General features: G+C 37.8%; 1 protein-coding gene and 1 pseudogene across 6 annotated transcripts in view; one reads left to right on the forward strand and one right to left on the reverse strand.

Moving 5' to 3' along the window:
* Window positions 1–2,028: 2,028 nt before the first annotated feature.
* LOC115293454 lies at window positions 2,029–3,508 on the reverse strand (annotated as a pseudogene).
* A 2,112-nt stretch (window positions 3,509–5,620) lies between these two features.
* ZFYVE16 (zinc finger FYVE-type containing 16) overlaps window positions 5,621–21,037 on the forward strand; it is a 50,196-nt gene continuing 34,779 nt past the window's right edge. For 4 of the 6 annotated variants that reach the window (XR_003909956.1, XM_029942505.1, XM_029942508.1 and 1 more), the window contains exons 1-4: window positions 5,621–6,007; window positions 6,186–6,311; window positions 15,768–15,875; window positions 17,370–19,627. Coding sequence is in view for 5 of the 6 variants with exons in the window: in XM_029942505.1 (XP_029798365.1) it covers window positions 15,806–15,875; window positions 17,370–19,627 (2,328 nt within the window). In the remaining variant the exon portion in view is untranslated. Of the gene's footprint in view, window positions 6,008–6,185; window positions 6,312–9,628; window positions 9,848–15,767; window positions 15,876–17,369; window positions 19,628–21,037 lie in introns of those variants that run through there. The other 2 variants (XM_029942506.1, XM_029942507.1) reach the window with 2 other exon arrangements.

Consider the following 21,037-nt stretch of genomic DNA (forward strand, 5'->3'; position numbering starts at 1 on the left):
CACTCTTTGTCTCTCTCTCTCTCAAAATAAAGACATAAAAAAAAATCAAACAAACAAAACACACCAAGTGGTGATTATCAGTGATTGCTAACATCATTGAAAGAGGGCCAACAAGATATGTTGTCTCCAGTGGAATCGAGAGCACTACTTATGGAATGGCCTTGTCAAAACGCTAAACCTGTACCAAACCAAACCTCCAGATCTAGCTATGAGCTTACAGAAAACACACAGGCAAGAGGAACATATTAGATATTGTGGGGAAAGAGAAAATCCAAATTCGGATAATGCCACAGGACAAAAGACATGTTTAAAAAAAAAAATACAGAGCAGGGGTGCCTGGGTGGCTCAGTCGATTAAGCATCTGACTTTGGCTCAGGTCATGATCTCACAGTTAGTGGGCTCGAGCCCCGTGTCAGGCTCTGTGCTGACAGCTCAGAGCCTGGAGCCTGCTTTGGATTCTGTGTCTCCCTTGCTCTCTGCCCCTCCTCCACTCAGGTTCTGTTTCTGTCTCAGTAATAAATAAACATTAAAAAAAAACCCAAAACTCAAAAAATACAGTGCAAGGAACAAAAAGAACATTATTAGACATTATTCAATCTCAAAATGTTGACTTTTATTGGATTTTGATTCACACAAACTATTTAAAAATTACGACTTATTAAATAATTAGCAAAATGAACCCCAGTGCCTAAATATTTGGCATTATTAAAGAATTATTGTTAAATCCTCAGGTGTGACAATAGTATTTTTGGGTGGCTCAGTTGGTGAAGCGTCCGACTTTGGCTCAGGTCATAAGCTCACAGTTTGTGGGTTCGAGTCCTGTGTCAGGCTCTGGGCTGACAGCTAGCTCGGAGCCTAGAGCCTGTCTTGAGATTCTGTGTCTCCCTCTCTCTCTGACCCTCCCCTGCTTGCACTCTCCCGCTCTCAAAAATAAATAGAAACATAAAAAAAGAAATACATATTGAAATATTTATGGATGAAATAATATGACATATGGTATATGCTTCAAAATAATACGCATGGGTAATGGTTTACATGAAACGTTTGTCCATGTTGAAGTTCGATGATGGTATTGGATATGAGGGAATTCACTGCATTATTATTTTTTTTTAATGTTTATTTGTTTTTGAGAGAGATAGAGAACGAGCAGGAAGGGTCAGAAAGAGAGAGACAGAATCCAAAGCAGGCTCCAGGCTCCACGCTGATAGCACAGAGCCCAACATGGGGCCACAAACTGCGAGATCTTGCCTGAGCAGAAGTCAGACACCCGACTGACTGAGCCACCCAGGAGCCTCACTGCATTATTATTTCAACTTTGTAAACCACTTATCTTTTAAAAAGAAGGTAGAAAAATTTAGAGATGAAAAGATATGATAAATGAATTTTGCCTACAAATAATCCAGCGGGGGGCGGGGGGGTGGGGGCCAGGAATAGGGTGGGTGAATTTACAGATGAAATAAGATGGGACCCGGAGTTGTTGTTATTGAAGCTGAGAGGTTTACCGCACTATTCTACTTTTCCATGTGATTGACGTTTTCCATAATAAAAAAATTAAAAGCAAAAAAATTCACTGTCACTCTGAGAAGCAGTGGAGGTAAGTATTCATTTACAATGACATGTATTTAGCTGGCCCATCAAATAATTATGAGTACTGAGTAATTCATGTGTGAAGGAAAAACACGTTAGGAAACAATGCTGCCACAGATAGCCTTATTGAGGCACCCAGTGTATCTTTCAGAACTGCCACCTTCAAATCTGAGACATCAAACAAAGTTCATTTACCATGACAGGCTAAGCTATTCTGCAGTAACAAATCACCCCTAAAATCCCAGTGGTGTATCATTACAAAGTATATTTCTTATTCTAGAAGTGATCTGTTCATTGGAATCTCTCAAGCACTCAGACTGATAGAGTAGCCACAGTATCAAGTCTTGCCTGCTGCTGTGCCCAAGAGACAGCAGGCTCTAGACTATCTTGCATTGGTGAGTAAAAAAAAAAAAAAAAAAAAATCCAGTGTACAAAGACACATTACTTCTCATAGTTCACGTTCACTTGTCTGAACCAGTCACATGGCCCTATTCAACCACAAGGGGGCCCAGGAGCACATTGCCGCCACAGGCCCAGAAGAGAGAATTAGAATTATTTGGCAAAGAGTTCTGATCTCCTTGCTAAGAGAACCCCGTCATTATGTTGAAGCTGTATCATATGAGCCCTCTGAATAACTGTACCTTGTTGCCATCCCTAAGGCAGTCTCCAGACAAGTGCTTATCTACTCTTTTGGGTTCACTCTTAATGACCCATAGACATGCAATACTTTGTATGCAGTATGCAATGTATTGATTGCATAAGGACTGTAAAGTAACTGGTTGACTCAATTATGAATTTAGCAATATTTTAAAAAAGTAAGTGTTCTATTTTCCTTTTGGATTATTAAAGTAATATATTCTCATTGTCAAACAGAAAACAAAAAACTAGAAAGAGGGGAAATCACTCATCATTTCATCTTCCAAAGATAATCAGTTAATATTTTAGTGGATTTTCTTCCAAACTTTTTCTATGCATTTTAAAACACTAGTTCTCATTGTTACCAAAACAATAACCATTTCTTCATTACTGACATTGCTTCAGATAGCTGATCTAAGTGGCCCTAAAGTAGATAACTTAAAATGAGTTCTTTTCCCTGTAACATGGATGTTCTAACATGATTAGATAGCGTTAAATACTAATGGTTAACAGTTCCACATCACTTTCTGTGTTTGGGAGCAATGAACCCCTAGTTCTTTTTTTTTTTTTTTAAGCCTTTGTCTTTAATTTGTCTGTTTTTAGGAAATAAATGGTATAATCTGTACACTGTGGGATCTGCATCCCCCTACATCGCAGAGTGTGGATAATGGTCCGGTTGCGAAGCTCCTGAACGTACTCCTTGGCCCCGGTGACTGCCATCTTCGGGGCCTCACGTGCAGGTGAAGGGCCTTCCACCAACTTCACAAAATAATGGCAATAAACCTTCTCCATGATCCCAAAGCGCCCTCTGCCATGGTATCGGATGCGTTTCAGGTACTGGCCTCGCCCTGAGGTCGACTCAGCTATATATAAATTGGATCTGAATTCCACATTGTGGTCTCTCATTGCCATGTCTTGTGCTTCTAAGAGAATCTCTTTAATTATTTGGGCCCCTTTTTTGTCACTGAATTCCAGTTGAGCCAAAGCCTGGTCAATGGACATTCCTCGTACCAATTTTGCCAAATACCACATCTTGTCTTTGCTGTATTTTATTTGCCTTCGACAATGGTAGATTTCTGCTGGCCGCCAAGGTTCACCAGGTAATTCTGGAGGATAAACAATTTTATTCTTCTTTTCCCATTTTTGAGATATGTCCAGAGATGCAGTTCTGTGGATATGTGACTGGGGTAAAACATCGTGAGATGAAAGAAGTCCTAACGCCAGATTCTCCCTCAGATTCTGCATCCATAATGCACCCAGACTTTTCCGTATTGCCGTCGCCATCTTTCTCTGAACCCCTAGTTTTAAAATTGTTTATAGGTGTAATACTAGCCTTGAAACAAATGAATAATTGTAATTGTTATCTTCGTTTGCCTCGGTATTTTCTCCATCCAGACTACTAATGAAAAGGCAACAGCTTTGTAAGTTCATGTTACTGTGATATTTAATTACTCTTAAGATAATAAAGATTTTGGTTACCTTCAAAATAATAAAAACTGCTTATGGCCCAAATACGAACTAGTTAAAGTCTAAAGAATAAATTGGCCAAATATGTTTTTGTTATAATTGGGATGATTTCCTCAAGTCAAAACTATTTAGTAATAAACTGGGATCTTTAGAGGCTAAATAATACATGGGAGTTTTTCAATAATTATTACTCAAACTTTGCAAGCACTCTTTCCATTAATATTTTATTTGACATTGCAGTCAATATACAGATTTCTTCTTCACTTCTCTCAGCAAAGGAAATCATAGAAAATTTAATTGACAAAGAAGCTCCACAAACATCTTGTAATTTTATTATATTGCAGCAACCTCTCAATTATTAATGTTTGTAAGCAAAAGAATGACACAATAGATTGTGAACTTCTTAGGGCAAATTTCATGAATTACCCATCCCTGTACTCTTTTTTTTTTTTAGTGTTTTATTTATTTTTAATACAGAGAGAGACAGAGCATGAGAGGGGGAGGGGCAGAGAGAGAAGGAGACACAGAACTAGAAGCAGGCTCCAGGCTCTGAGCTAGCTGTTAGCACAGAGCCTGACGCGGGGCTCGAACCCACAAATGTGAGATCTGACCTGAGCCGAAGTCTGCGGCTTAACGGACTGAGCCACCCAGGCGCCCCTCCTGTACTCTTTACAACTCCAAGTATAACATACCACACAGAGGAAAAGCTCCAAAGCAAAATGTGATACAAAGTACTATTGCATTTGTATGTGAAAGGCATTCTAGTTTTGGGGAGCTTTTTCACTTTCCTTACTGTTATTTCATGTAAATCTTTGTATTCTGGAATATTTCCTTATAATTTTCAGAAGGGAGATTATTAATTTAGGTCATGTAAACATTTCTTGTTATTTGACAAATAACTTTCCAAAGTCTTTGTCCTAATTTAGATCCCCAACAGGATGAGTGCTCATTTCACTCTAGCCTCTCCAAGGGCGTTAATTTGCATTTTAAACAAATTGGCTAATTAGATCCACTGGGAATAATATTTCATTTGTCTTCATTATTAATGAGTTTGAATATTAGTAAAACATGTAGTAGGCACTTACAAATTTTATTTTGTGAATTGACCATTCATGTATACAGTTTTCCTATTTATCTCTAAGGTTTTAGTGTTTATATTTCTATTCTTTATCCACACACTATATATGTAGGTATGTATTATACTATATGAATACTTCTCTATAAATACTTCTATCCCAAACACTTGTATCCACCAGTCTCTGCTATCAGATGGTTGGTCCATAAGGGCAATGACCCTTTTTATTATACATCTGTAAACAACACTTAACACATAGTAGAGGAAATGCATACAGTATTTTGTAGAACTATTTAGGAATAAGTGAGATAATGTAGACAAAGCATCTAATGCAATGCTTGTCACATAGTAGATGGTCAATAAATTATCTTAAACTATCAACAAAAGTTTTACTGTTGGACTAAAACCACACAATTTCAATTCAGGGTATTGCAAAATCAGAGAAGGAAAATCAAGATTCAGTATTTTAAAAAGAGCACGAACTATTGTTTGTTGCAAATTTCAGGTTTAGACTTTGAACCTATTCTCAAATCTTTCGCCATAAATCACATCTGATTGAAATACTTCTAAGGTACTACAATTCTTGAACTTTTGTAAAGACCATTAGGATTACTGGTAAAACTTTTTGGCAACAGATGGGATTCTCCCCATACACAGGATCTCCTTTTCCCTCACTTAAATTTATAGGAAACTTATGGTAAAAATAGTAAAGCTCAACAAGCACAAACATGCATCACATGAGTAGCAATTATTTCTCCAGTTGGTTAGCTTTTGTTCTTAGACGGGGGCGGGGGGAGGCAGCAGCTGTTCCTATGGTCACTGCTAGAAAAGCAGAACTAAAGCAACGAGAGGGAAGGCCAGCAGAGTTGGAAGCAGGCAGTCAGCTGTAGGGCTTTAAGCTCGGGATGAGCTCATTGTAGCTGAGATAAAGACGGGGGTGGCAACAGCAGCGTGAAGTAAAACGGCATTCCGGGAGGAGAGCGGCGCGGGAGGCAGGACTGGTTCGCTGCCTGGCAGGCGGGCGTGTCCAGTACCGGCCGGTGAGCTGCGCCGGCTCCGCTGAGGCTGCGGGGTGGGGGCAGGGGAAGCTGCGTGTAGGTCAACCAAGGATAAAGGAAGCAGGACACTGACGCAGATCGCCTCCCGATTCCGGCTCCCAGGCGTCTGGTGGGAAACCCTGTCCCCGTCTAAAGCGGGTCTTCAAGCTGTCTCATGATTGCAGAGCCTTCTCAGGCACTTCCGGTAAGAATCCCGGCACCTAAGGCTCAGACCCCGCAGAGCCTCGCGCAGGCGCCTCGGGACTTGGCGGAGGCCGCGGACTCGGAGGGAGGGTGTGCGTGTGTGTCGAAGGGAAGCCTCTTCTGCGCCTGCGCTGTGTGCTCCTCAACTACCCCCCCCCCCCCCTCCACTCCCCCAACAGGTCCGGGGGAAAACAAACCCTGGGCAGACGTAGCGCACCCCCGGGACTCCCTGCCCGGGTCGCTCTTCACTCCTCTGCGCCGCATCGCATCGAGTCCCCAGAGAGCTCCTCAGGGTTGTGGGGGAGGTAAGAGCCCCCAGTAGCAGGCATCTTGGCCTCCCATCACCCCTGCTGCACCCACGGAGGGGGCGGGGTGGCCGCTGGATCCGCCGACCTGAGCGCTGGGTCTGGCTCTCCTTTTCCTCCACGGGCCGAGCTTGGGCCCCCGACTTGTTCTTTTTCGGAGCCTCTTAAGTTGGGCAGGGAATCACGACCTTCAAACCTCGCGTCCCCTCGGTACATCCTGGCCGGCTGGGAGGGCAATCTCGGCGGCTTTTTGCCGGGTCCCACCCACCCGGACCGTCCGGGGTGCTCGGGGCTGCCGTGGGAGCGTCCCGGGGGCGGCGGCGGGTGCTGGGAGAAGCGTCCCCGGGGCTGCCTGTCCCGCCTGGGGACGGGGGAGGGGCTGTGCTTGCCGGAGGGGACTGTAGTTTCCGTAGAGGTAGCCTCTACGCTGGGAGGACTCGCACCCGCGGAATCATCTGTCATCGCCGCCCGTGCTTTTTCTCAAACCCGGTTCTCGCACCGATGCATTTTCTCATCATTTTAGATCAGAAGGATCCGGTAGTGTTTCTTTCCTCTACCTTTTCTTTGACACCTCTGAAAAATTCTAAAAGATGGCCTAACTTTGAAACTGTTAACTTACTTGTGATTACAGATTTTTCCAGACTGTTATTAGTTTGATTCGTATGGAAACCATCCCATATATATGACAAATTCATCTTTTTCATTTAACAAAATAAGGCAATTTGTTGGTTGAATTTGGTTCCTTAATTTATTATTTTGAGCTTGTTGCTTCTGAATTGGCAGAAGTGCAACGGTTTGATCCAGTAAAACTATAATTTTTCACCCAATTGCTCCTCTTTTTTCTCCCGTGGATGTTAAACTGCACGCTTAGTGGCGCAAAAAATCTTAAATATAATAAAGATTAGAAAAAATCAGCTATAATTCCACCATTTATAGTGAATCAGCCGTCTTTCTCTCTCCCAGTATTTTTTTTTCATGGCATTTGCTTAATTAAGATGATGAGATTTTATATACAGTTGGATTGCCTGCTTTTCTTGCTTAAAAATTTTTAAGTATTGCCTCGGATTTTTAGAAAACTTCATATGTATCTTTATGATGTTCGATTACACAAGTAATACTTGAGCGAAATATCTTTTGGAACACTGCAGATAAAGAGCTCAGTTCCCATTTAATTATCACCCCAATTATAAGGTTACATAATATGATGGTATCACAGTTTTTTTGCCCAGTAGGTCTCAGGATCCCTTTACAGACTTAAAGGTTATTGAGGACTAAAGGGTGTTTGTTCTTTAATGCAGTATTTTACTATTTTAGAAAATAAAATTGAGAAAAATCTTAAACCATTGTGTGTTAAAAACCCTTTATATATTGAAATAAGGAGTATTTTTGAAAAATAGAGTTTTAAAAAAAATGTGAGAAGGGTGGAATTGTTTTATATTTTTTGAAATCACTAATGTCTGGCTCTATAGAAGACAGCTGGATTCTCAGATTTGCTTCTCTCTTCACTCTCATGTGCTATCTGTACACTAAAGCCTATTAAGAAAGTCCAGCTTTGCATAGATAGGTGTTTGGAAAAGGAAGGACCTCACAGACCCCCTGAAAAGTTTTTGGGTCTTCCAGGGGTCCTTAGACCAGTTTGAGGAAGCCGATTTAACTGTTCTTATGTTGATGAGCTATTAGGTTCTTTGAAATTTTGCACTATTATAAACGTTGCAACATTGGAAGTTCCATTGATGTGTTCCTGCACACAAGTGCTAATGTGTCTCTAGAAGTAGAATTACTTTTGGTGCCTGCATAATTTTCTTTTGTGTCCTAATGTTGGTATTTAGATGGTTTCAATTAATGATTTGGTAGAATATCTTTGCATATTTTCAGTTGCTTTGGATCATTTTAAATTCTTAAAAAAGAGAGTTGTTTCTTCAAATGTTAGGAATCTTTTTGAGGCTATTGATACATATTATCACATTGTTTTTCTGAGAGGGTATACTGGTTTATTTCTTGTCAGCAGTTTCTGAAATGCTTGTTTTGTCACACCCTTACCAACATTGAGCACTTTTATCATAATTATTATTTTTAATAATTTTTTAAAGTTTATTTTTTTTAGAGAGAGAGGGTGTGAGCAAGCACAGTGGAAGGGCAGAGAGAGAGAGAGAGAGAGAGAGTCCTAACCAGGCTCCACACCACTAGCGCCGAGCCTGACATAGGGCTCAGACTCAGAAACTGCAAGATCATGACCTGAGCTGAAATCAAGAGTGGGATGCTTACCCGACTGAGCCCCCCAGCCGCCCTTGATCCCTTACATTATTAAAAGGAATTATGAAACTTTGGATCTTGGGATCGTGAGTTTGAGCCTCATGTTGGGTGTAGAAATCACTAAAGAAAGATGATGTTCTGATTTAGTAGGCAACAAATGATGTATGTTCTAATTCAGATTACTTTGAAAGTACAGATTCTGCTTTGAATATTTTTTCATAATCTTGCTACTTGTTTATATTATTTCCCCATTTATAATCCACTGTCAATGTGTTGTTTTTCTAAAGGGTTTTTTTTTTTTTAAGGTTTATTTATTTTGAGAGAGAGAGCGAGCGAGCGAGCTGGAAAGGGGCAGAAAGAGGGAGAGAGAGAATCCCAAGCAGGCTGTGCGCCTGACGTGGGACTGGAACCCAGGAACTGTGAGATCATGATCTGAGTCCAAATCAAGAGTTGGATGCTTAACTGATTGAGCCACCAGGCACCCCCTAACAGATTTTTGAAAAAAATTATTTATTTATTTTTTGAGAAAACACAAGTGGGGGAAGGGCTGAGAGGGGGGCACAGACGGTCTGAAGCAGGCTCTGCGCTGACCGGCTTACAGCAATGAGCCCGATGTGGGGCTCCAACTCCCAAACAGTGACATCATGACCTGAAATTGGATGCTTAACCAAATAAGCCGCCCAGATGCCCCTTTATTATCTTTTTTATATTTTAAGGATATGCACTAGAAGCTTTTGGGAAAGGAACAAAATTATCTTTTTTGCCATTTACAAAAGTACATTTTTGTAAAAAAAAAAGTAAAATATAGATATGTATTATGCATTATTTGTAGAGATATATAATATAGATGTGAAAGGTGTACATTATCACAGATACCATTATTAACAGTTTGGTATTTGCCCCTCTATATTTTTTCCCTGTGCCTTTGCTAATACTTTTTCTTAAAAACAACTTATTTGCAAAAGTGGGTTTGTACTGTGCATGACATTTTGTAATTTGATTTTTAGTCATTTAATACTATATATTGGATATTTTCCTATAGAAGTGCATATAACTCTGGGGAAAGTTTTATCCAGAGTGGCTTTAGGAACACTAATTGTGATCTTTAGTTATCTGATGTCAGGCTCCTGTCCTCTTCTATATTCTCTTCCTAGGTGATCTCATCCATTAACAGTTATGTGCTGCCAGTTCCCAAATATTTTCTCTATCTCAGACTTCTCTCCTGCATTCCAGATCCTTATATTCAGCTGCCTATTGGACATCTCCCCCAGGATGTTCTCAAGGTACTTTAAACAGCAGTCCAAACGTGAACTCATTTTTTCCCTGCTCTTCTTTGTGTTACTGCCTGTCGTAGTCAGTGGTACGACTGTCTATCCAGTCACCTGTGATGGAAACCTGGCAGTAATCCTAGCTTTCTCCCTTGCTTTCACTCTCCAGAATTTCCCGTTCTTTAGCCACTTTACTACTGATCTCCTTTCCATCTGCCCTGCGCTCTGTCAGTTCAGGCCCTCATCATCTCTCATCTTAACTGTTTTTAGGAGTCTCCTTAGTATTGGTTTTGTTGGTTTTCTGAAAACCAGTTTCATAAAGTAAATACTGTAAATATTTGATTATAAATCTGAGATCACACAAAGGGTCAGGTAAGTAAAGGTGTTACCTTAAACAGGTTGTCATATGTACACATAAATAAACTTCTTTGGAGTAGTAAATATATCTTCCATTTGTGTCTTTTTACTGTACATGGTAGATTAGTGGCACAGTAAGTACATCTTAGTTGATTGAAATGGGAAGTATGTGTAGTTTCAAATGTCACTTTAAAAAGTTTCATGTACAGGGGCTCCTGGGTGACTCAGTCATTTGAGCATCCAACTTCAGCTTAGGTCATGATCTTACAGCTCATGGGTTTGAGCACCATTTTGGGCTCTGTGCTGACAGCTTAGAGCCTGGAGCCTGGTTTGGATTTTATGTCCCCGCCCCGTCTCTCACCCACTCATGCTCTTTGTCTCTCAAAAATAAATAAATAAACATTAAAAAAAGTTTCATGTACAGTGTTTGCATTATACCTCTTATAAATTGTTGGATTCTATTATTATTATTTATCTTAACCTTTTTTGTACCATTTTAGGCACCTCAGATGACATAATGCTTAGTAGTACATTGCTATACAGATAGAGATACTCTGTAAATATTTAATGAATTCCATAATTTTTAAGAAAAATTTTGTTTTTTTTCCCTAATGAGAGACCATTTCTAGGCCTTCTAGTTCCTGTGCTTTATTTTTTTAAAATATGTTTTATATTCAGAATTCCTTTACTACTTAAAAAAATTTTTTTAATGTTTATTTTTGAGGGAGAAAGAGAGAGACAGACAGAGCATGAGTGAGGAGGGGTATAGAGAGAGAGGGAGACACAGAATCTGAAGCAGGCTCTAGGCTCTGAGCTGTCAGCACAGAGCCCACAGCGGGACTCAAGCCCACAAACCATGACTTGAGTGGAAGTCAGACACCTAACTGACTGAACCACTCAGGAGGCCAAACACCCTACCTTCTAAATAATTTTTTAAAATTTGTAAACATTGAGGTTTATTCTTTGTGCCATAAAGTTCTGTGCGTACTGACAAATGCTTAATGTCTTATATTCACTACTATAGTATCATACAAAGTGATTTCACCACACTAAAAAATCCACTGTGCTTTATCTGTTTAACTGTCCCCCACCCAAACCACTAACAGTCACTGGTGTGTTTATTCTCTTTGTAGTTTTACCTTTTCCAGAATGTCAGACAGAATCATACAGTATGTAGATTTTTTAAGACTGGCTTCTTACACATAACAATACATATTTAAGATTAATACATGTCTTTTGTGGCTTGTTAGCTTATTTCTTTGTATCATTGAATACTATTCCATTGTATGAATGTATCACAGTTTATTTGTTCACTTATTGTCATTTTGGATGCTTCCAAATTTTGTCAATTGTAAAAAAAAAAAAAAAACTCTTATAAACTTCACATCTAAATTCTTGTGTGGACATAAATCTTCAAGTAAATTGGGTAAATACCTAATAGTATGATTGCTGGATCATATGGTAAGACTATGTTTAGTTTTTATAAGAGACAAACTATTTTTCAGAGTGGCTGTACCATTTTGTATTCCCATCAGGAATAAATGAGAGTTCCTGCTCAGTAGCATCCTTGCAGCATTTGGTATTGTCAGTTTTTTGGATTTTAGCCATTGTAATTGATGTAAAATGGTATCTCATTGTTTTAATCTTTAGTCCCTAAAGACAAATGATGTTGAGCATTTTATCATATGTCTGTCTACTAACTGTGTATTTTCTTTGGTGAGGTGTCTCTTTGGAACTTTTGCCCATTTTATTGGATTGTTTGTTTTCTAATTAATTTTAGGAGTGTTTTTGGAGACTTTGGGTCCAAGTCCTTTATCAGATGTGTTTTGCAAATACTATCCCCCGGGACGTGGCTTGTCCTCTCATTCTCTTAACAGTATCTATTTCAGAGCATATGTTTTTTAATTTTAATAAAGTTCAACTTCATCAGTTCATTTGAATTTTGTATATTAACCTTGTATCCAACATCCTTGCTATATTCACTACTCTGTTTTGGGGGGGGGCAGTTTTTGGGGATTTTCTACATTGGAAATCATGTCATTGCAAATAGGTTTGTAGTTTTTCCTTTCCAAATGGTGTATTTTTTATTTTCTTTTCTTATTGCACTTTCACTACTGTGTTGAATAGGAGTTGTGAAAGAAGGTATCTTTTCCTTGATCCCAATCTTTGGAAAACATCCAGTTTCTCATCATAAGGTATATGATATTAGCTGTAGGTATTTTGTAGCTAATCTTCATAATTGAGGAAGTTTCTTTCCGCTCATAATTTGCTGAGGGTTTTTATCATAAATAGGTGTTGAGTTTTGTCGAATGCTTCTTTTTTCTTTTTGCATTCATCAGTATGATTATATGATAATTCTTTAATCTGCTAATGTGGTAGATTATATTGATTAATTTTCAGAAGTTGAACCAGCCTTGTATACCTGGATAAATTCTACTTGGTTGTTGTATGTAATTCTTTTTATACATTGTTAGATTCTACTTGCTAATATTTTGTTGAGCATTTTTATGTCTGTGTTCATGAGCAATATTGATGTGTAGTTTTCTTCTTGTAATGTCTCTTTTTGTTTTGGTATTAGGTTGATACTGGTCTAATAGAATGAAATAGGAAGGGTTCCCTCTGCTTCCTTTTTCTGAAAGAGATTGTGGAGAATTGGCATCATTTCTTCTTTGAATATTTGGTAAAATTCATGAATGAATTATTGATTATTGATTCAGTTTCATTAATAGATACAGGGCTGTTTGGGTTATCTGTTTCTCTTTGTGTGAGTTTTGGTAGCTTGTGTTTTCCAAGGAAATGGTTAATTTCATCTAAATTACCAAGTTTGTAGACATAGAGTTGTTAATATTTCCTTATTTTCCTTTAAGTTCATATTATCAGTAATTATGTTCCCTCTTTCATTTCTGATATTGGTAATTTGTATTTCTCTCTTTTTTTTTCTTTTTTCTTTTTTTTAATTTGAGACAGAGAGTGTGTGTGAGTAGGGGAGAGGGGCAGAGGGAGAGAGAGAGAATCTTAAGCAGGCTTCATGCTTAGCATGGAGCCCAATGTAGGACTCAATCCTATGACCCTGGGACCATGACCTGAGCCAAAATCAAGAGTTGGATGTTCAACCCACTGGGCCACCCAGGATTCCTCTCTTTTCTTGATTAGCTTAATTTATCAATTTTACTGTTGTTGTTGTTTTTTTTTTTTCAAAGAAAGGAGTTTCTGGTTTCAGTGATTTTTTTCCTATTTCTTCATTGCTTTTCTGTTTTTAATCTCGTTGGTTTCTGTTGATATTTGTGATCTTTGTTTCTACTTGTTTTGCTCTTCTTACTCTTTTACTAGTTTTCCAAGGTGGAAGCTTAGATAATTGATTTTTAGATCTTTTTTTAAACATATGCACTTAAGTTATAAATGCCTCTCTATGCACTGCTTTAACTGCATCCAACAAGATTCCCTTGAATTTTTAAGATATTTGCCATCATTTTTCATGATAGCTTTCCCCCCTCCATATGTCCTTATTGATGGCTTCCTGTTCCTGTGTCATAGATGCATTGCTGTTTTTCTGAGAATATTAATTTCTCTGAAGTTTTCTTCTGTTTCCTGCATTTTCTTAGTCCAAGTTCCTTTTGTTTGTTTTGGTGTATTTTTGTGTACTATTGTATATGTATGATAAAACCACAATTTAAAATGGGAATGGAAGAATTAATGTGCTTTGTTAAATGAGGGTGACATGTCATTATTATTGAAAATTGTTCTAAAAAAAAAAAGAAGATTGTTCTAAACAGGAGAAACTTAACAGAGGACCATGGAGGAGGGGAAGGGAGAAAAATGGTTGGGGAGAGGAGGGAGGCAAACCATGAGAGACTCTTGAATCCTGAGAACAAAAAGAGGGGTGATGGGGTTGGGGAGAGGGGAAGGAGGGTGATGGGCATGGAGGAGGGCACTTGTTGGGATAAGCAATGGGTGTTACATGGAAACTAACTTGACAATAAACTATAGAAAAAAAAAAAGAAAAAAGAAAATTGTTCTCAAGTTTACCTATTGCCAGAATAATTATTGTTTTTTAAGGTGACCTTTCCTGAAGGGTGCTCTACCTTTGGAGTATAAACGTTTAACTATAGAGTGGCAAGCTGTGCATTTCTCTTCATTTAAATTGCTTGGTATAATGGGTTACCTGTTTGTATTTTTGCAAAATTCGTTTTGTTTTATTATGTTTTACAAAAGTAACAGTATGGAACAGATTGGAAATTTTTTCTAGAAAAGGTCATTTACCAAAGACGGTATGAGGAACATTACTGTACAGCGTTCCACCTTCTGGATTTAGCCGATTGCTTTGTTTTGATATCATCTAAATTGTCTCTATGCTTGGATTTCCTGTAAAGATGTGGTTAGTTCTAAAAGCTTGATTAGATTCAGTTTCAGTTTTTTTGAATCAGGAATACATTGTATGTGATACTTCCACATGACGCACATAATGTTTGGTTCTTCCACATTTATTGATGGTGAAATTGATCCCTGGAAGTCAGATATGTTTGTCTGTTCCCACCATTATGAAGTTCTCTAATCTTTTGTCTAATACTTTAATATCCATTGATAGCCAGTACCTAGTCTGTTAATTACATTAAGGATTGATAAGAGATGATTTAAAAAAATTTAATACTCATCTGCATTTATTAACTGGTATTCTTAGCTAAAGAACTTTCCCTCAGCAGCTACTTTGTTATCCTAAAGTACATTTTTTTTAAATAAAGGGGAGGATAAATTGTTGGCTCTTTTCCCTTAATGTTTTAACTTTCAGAGTAATGGATTCATGCCCTGGCATCCCTCTAATGGGTGGTGTTACTTGTTTTTGTTTTTAGTATCATTATCACTTTTTTAAAAAATCTATTTGATTTTTGTTCAGTCCTTTACAGCCTTCATTAATTTGATGCTTGGGTGTCCCCTTCGACTAGGGTCCTGTGTCCTTTTGATTTTATCCCTCTAGTCACTGATAGTTTTCTTTAAGGTGTGTCAGACTTACATGGTGAAGTTCTTGACACAGATTAGAGGTTTATCTGCTTTATTCATAAACCTAACTTTTAGCTTTTCTACATTTATATGTTCATTTTCTGTTTTTTAACTCCTGCTCTTAGCTTATTAATCTTCAGTCTGTCTCCTATGCTAATATAAGCATCTAAAGCTGTATTTGAAGTACTGCTTTTGCTGAATCCCACAAGTTTTTATATGCAGTATTTTTATTTGTAAGTAGTATATTTTATATTACTGTATCATATATATTATTTGATATAAAGTTCTTATAACTATTTTTAGCTTTCAGTTATGAATTCTTCTTGGATTATGTACCTTAAGTAACTCATGTTATTTAGATAAGTGTTTTACAATTTTCAATAGTGTATGTATGTTATGTTGTTAAGGTTTGTTTTCATGTCATTTTGTATATAGAGAGGCACTGTCCCCAACTAAATTGTAGATTTCTCAAAGGAATTTATTTGTGTCTGTATCTCAACTATGTTTCTTGGTATGCAGTAGATGGCATAATATTTATATGTTAGAGTATTAAATGTGAACTCTCATGATTTTTCTTTTCTAGGCATAAAGAATTAAATTCTGAATAAGTCTATAAGTAGGATGGATAGTTACTTTAAAGCCGCAGTCAGTGACTTGGACAGACTCCTAGATGATTTTGAACAGAATCCAGGTTTGTTTGGTTTTACTTTTGGTTACTAATGGAATTTTTAAATGTCTGTGCATCAGTTATCTCAGATATAGAGTACTCCTAGCAAAATTTGGTTTCAGTTTTGGTCACAAGGTTATATTCTGTAAGGAGCTCATGTTTTATTATAACATAATAGTTTATTCATATACTGAATAGAACCAATAGCAAGAAATAGAAGTAAGGAAACAAGTTTCCTCTACATATACAAATTTAAAAGACCTTTAAAATCAACATATGAGCTAGCTAAAAGCTACTTGAAAACTTTACATGAATTGGTATTTCATTACTATGAGAATAGGTGTTTTACTAACTTTATTTTTTTATACTAATATTTTATAAAGACCAACCTCATTTTTTTAAGTTTATTTATTTATTTTGAGAGAGAGAGAGCATAAGTAGGGGAGGGACAGAGAGAAGGAGAGAGAGAGAATCCTAAGCAGGCTTTGCACACTGTCAATGTGGAGACTGATGCAGGGCTTCAACACACAAACCTTGAAATCATGACCTGAGCTGAGGTCGGATGCTTAACTGACTGAGCCACCCAGGTGCCCGTTTTACTCATTTTAGTATGAAGACTAGGAAACTGGAGAGAGAATCAAGAAGTTACATTGTTTTTCAGCTCTTCCTCAGTCTGGTTTTTATAGTGCAACTGAGTTATTTTTTTATGTGTTTCTTTAAAGTTTATTTATTTATTTTGAGAGAGAGAGAGAGAGAGAGAGAGAGAGAGAGAGAGAGAAGAGGCATGAGCGAGGGTAGGGCAGAGAGAGGTGAAGAGTCCAAAGCAGGCTCCACACTGTCAGCACAGAGCCTGATGCAGGGCTTGACATGGGGCTTGATCTCATGAACTGTGAGATCATGACCCAAGCCAAAATCAAGAGTTGGTTGCTTAACTGAGTGAGCCACTTAGGTGCCATGCACCTGAGTTAATTTTGAGTAGAGTTCTTTAAAAAAAATTTTAATGTTTATTTATTTTTGAGAAAGAGAGACACACAGCGCAAGTGGGACACAGAATCTGAAGCAGGTTCCAGGTCCCAAGCTGTCATCACAGAGTCTGATGCAGGGCTTGAACTCATGAACCATGAGATCATGACCTGAGCTGAAGTCCAGCACTTAACCGACTGAGCCACCCAGCTGACCCTATTTTGAATGGAATTTCTATCATGTTGTGACATGTGCAGTGAAAAGTAAAAACTCCCAAGTAGTTTAAATAAAAATAATTTTGGAGGTGGAGTGCCTGACTCAATCAGAGCATGTGACTCTTGATCTCAGAATTTGCACCCCACATTGGGTATAGAGTTTACTCAAAAATAAAAAAATTCTTCAAAAAATTATTTTGGAGGTTATTATAATTGGTAAGAGAGAAGTCTACCTCTGGTCTAAATAAAAGTTCAGTTTAGAAGTCTTAGAAAATGTAACCTCTTTGTGATAATTTTAATTTGATTCTCTTGAATAACATTGTATCTCTCTTTTAATTAGATGAACAAGATTATCTCCAAGATGCACAAAATGTGTATGATTATAACCCCTGTTCAGTTTCTTCAGCATTAGCTTCCTCACAACTAACTTCAGTGATACCAAAGGATCAACAATGCATTAATTGTTGTGCCTCATCAGAAACATGCTATGAAACAAATCAGATTTCCCTGAACAAAACACTTGAGGGACTAACTTCTATACAAAATGAAAAAAATGTAACAGGACTTGATCTCCTTTCTTCTGTGGATGGTGGCATTTCAGATGAAATCCAGCCTCTGTATATGGGACGGTGTAGTAAACCTGTCTGTGATCTGATAAGTGATATGGGTAACTTAGTTCACGTAGCAAATAGTGAAGAAGATATTAAACAATTATTACCAGATGATTTTAAGTCTAGTGCAGATTCTTTGATTGGAATGGATTTATCTTCAGTGTCAGAAACTCTTCGTGCTTCTTCAACAGACTGTGATAATAATACTGTTAGAGAGGAACAGAATGATGTCAACTCTGAATTACAAAATAGAGAAGTTAGTGGAGCTGAAGAGTTGGGTATAAAAGTAGATCCAACATCTTCAGATTCATGTAATTACAGTGGAAAAGAGAATTTAAAGGTTGAAAAGATCTCTAATCAGTTAGAACCAGTTGTTGATTTTAACATGCCATCTGCTTTCACTCAACAAAGTTCTAAAATGTGCGATACCAAAGACAACCTACAACATAAGAATCAGCCATGTGAATTACTCAATGCTGATAGCTGTTTGGTAGAGGAGGAAGCAGATGTGGCAGTTGTAGCTACAATGGAATGTGTAAAAGAAGAAGCCTACACAAGTGCTGTGCCCTGCAGTGTTCCAAAAAATGAAGATTTATACTTAAATGATTCAAATTCAAAAGATGAAAATTTCAAATTACCTGAATTTTCCTCTCAGGAAGATAAGACTGCTATATTTATAAAACAATCTGCAAAAGAAGACTCAAGAAATGTAGATCTTAAAGATAATCAAGATGTAATCCAAGATTCCTCTTCAGTTTTACAGGTTTCAGATGAAGAGATATATTCCTCATTGACCTGTCTTCCAGTACCTGGGTCTTTGTGTGGATCATTAATTGAAAGTAAAGTGCATGGTGATTGTTTATCACAGAATGAATACAAAGATAACATACAAGACACAGTGACAGTGCATGAAGAAATACAGAACAGTGTTATTCTAGGTGGGGAACCGTTGAACGAGACTGATCATTTGAAACAGGAAGAATGTGAAAACATAATTGAAAAGGTGGAAGATAGAAAGATAGAGTCCAACCAGATGGTAATTGGAGTTGACTCTTTAGACACAAATTCTGGTAACACAAATTCTTCTACAGCTACTGAATCTCACTTGGAGCTTTCTGGTGCTAGTGCCTCAGAGTTTCCTGATGGTTATGAAGGTCTCTCTTTTTCAAGCAATGATATCGATGGGCAAGACTTAGATTACTTTAATATTGATGAAGCCATGAAAAGTGGTGCACTAATTAGTGATGCTGAACTTGATGCCTTTCTGACTGAACAGTATCTTCAGACTAGTAACATAAAATCATTTGAAGAAAATGTGAAGGACTCTAAATCTCAAATGAATCAGATAGACATGAAAGGCCTAGATGATGGAAATGTCAATAATATATATTTCAATGCTGAAACAGGGGCTACTGGAGAAAGTCTTGGTATTAATATGATTTGTGAAACAGTTGATAAACAAAATACAACAGAAAATGGTGGCCTTTCTTTAGGGGAAAAAGGTACAATTCCAAATGAACAAGGGTTATCCAATAGTAAATCTGAGATTACGAATCAATTATCAGTCTCTGATATTAATAGTCAATCTGTTCATGTTGGAGGGGCTAGACCTAAGCAATTGGTTAGCATTCCATCAAGACCAAGGACTTCAAAGGAACCAGATAAACCAGATGTTCCAAATACCCCTGAAAGCAAACCTAGCACAGCAGAACCAAGCAGTCCAACCACTTGTACTACCGATTCTACAACTGATCCTTCGATTAGCTTCAACTCTAATTACATTGATATAGAAAGTAATTTTGAAGGTGGATCCACTTTTATAACTGCGAGTGAAGAATCTCTACCTGTAAACACTTGCAAAGAAGGTCTGGTTTTGGGTCTAAAACAACCTACTTGGGTTCCTGATTCAGAAGCTCCAAACTGTATGAACTGCCAAGTCAAATTTACTTTTACGAAACGGCGACACCACTGCCGAGCATGTGGGAAAGTAAGTTATAAAAATCTTTGGTTTTTATTCTTTTGAAACATTTACTTTTTTTAATGTTTATTTTGAGAGAGAGTTGTGTGCGTGTGTGAGCAAGTGGGGAGAGGAGCAGAGAGAGAGGGGAGAGAGAATCCTAAGCAGGCTCCATGCTGTCAACACAGCGTCTGACTTGGGGCTTGATCTTGTAAACTGTGAGATCATGACCTGAGCCAAAACCAGGAGTTGGACACATAACCGACTGAGGCACCTCTATTCTTTTGAGACATTTAACATGAAATTCAATGTGACAAAACCAATTAATAGATTATTTAAAGTTTTAGTTTAAAATAATTATTTTTCACCTACATGGAAATATATAAAGCACTGTCATTTTATAGATTGCTTGAGGGTGAACATTGTCATGAGTATTACATACTGAGAAATGCAGAATACTAATTATCAGTTTTTATGAAATCTAAAGAATATGTGTCTTTATCTCTCTAACATTAATACGTGAGGTGTCCCAAATTCATGTATATCCCCGTGTCCTATTTTTAATCCACCATTTTTGTAGTTAGTGTTATAGTCTATATCTAGGGAAACACTGGCAGAAAGAAAAGCAAATGGGTTGCCACAGGTTCAGAATGCTGAAGCTGGCCTTGTTTGCCTTCTTTTAAATTATTTATTTATTTTTATTCATTTCTTTTCATTTTATTATGTTAGAAAGAGAGAGTGAGCAGGGGAGGTGGCCCAGGGATATAGAGAGAGAGAGCGAATCCCACACAGCTCTACGTTAGGCATAGACCCCAAAGTGGGGCTTGATCACATGACTCTGGGATTATGACCTGAGCCAAAATCAAGAGTTGGATGTTTAAACAACTGAGCCACCCTGGCACCTCAACATTGCATTTTTTATTCAGCATTGATTTTCAGTATTGTGTTGGTCTCAGATCACTCCTACTTTCTTTCAGAAAAATATTAATACTCTACCTTTAAAAGTTTTAAATAAGGGACCACAGAAAGTTTTTTAAATCGTAAATTTACTCATTAAGGAAAATTTTTGTTTCCAATGAATAGAATTGATTTAAAGGAACTCCCCTTGTGAGAGATACAATTTTATTTTTATTTTATTTTATTATTATTAAATTTTTTTTTAAGTTTTATTTCTGAGAGAGGGAGAGAGAGAGAGAGAGAGAGAGAGCGAGCGAGCGAGCATGAGTGGGGAGGGGCAGAGAGTATGAGCAGCAAGGGGCAGAGAGACAGAGACAGAGACAGAATCCAAAGCAGGCTCCAGGCTTTGAGCTGTCAGTACAGGGTCTGATGCTGAGCTCAAATTTGTGAACTGCAAGATCATGACATGAGCCAAAGTCCATGCTTAACTGACTGAGCCACCCAGAGATATGATTTTAAATTGCAGAAATCTCACTGAAGTAA

This window comes from Suricata suricatta, chromosome 6, assembly GCF_006229205.1.
Source record: "Suricata suricatta isolate VVHF042 chromosome 6, meerkat_22Aug2017_6uvM2_HiC, whole genome shotgun sequence".
Taxonomy (NCBI): domain Eukaryota; kingdom Metazoa; phylum Chordata; class Mammalia; order Carnivora; family Herpestidae; genus Suricata; species Suricata suricatta.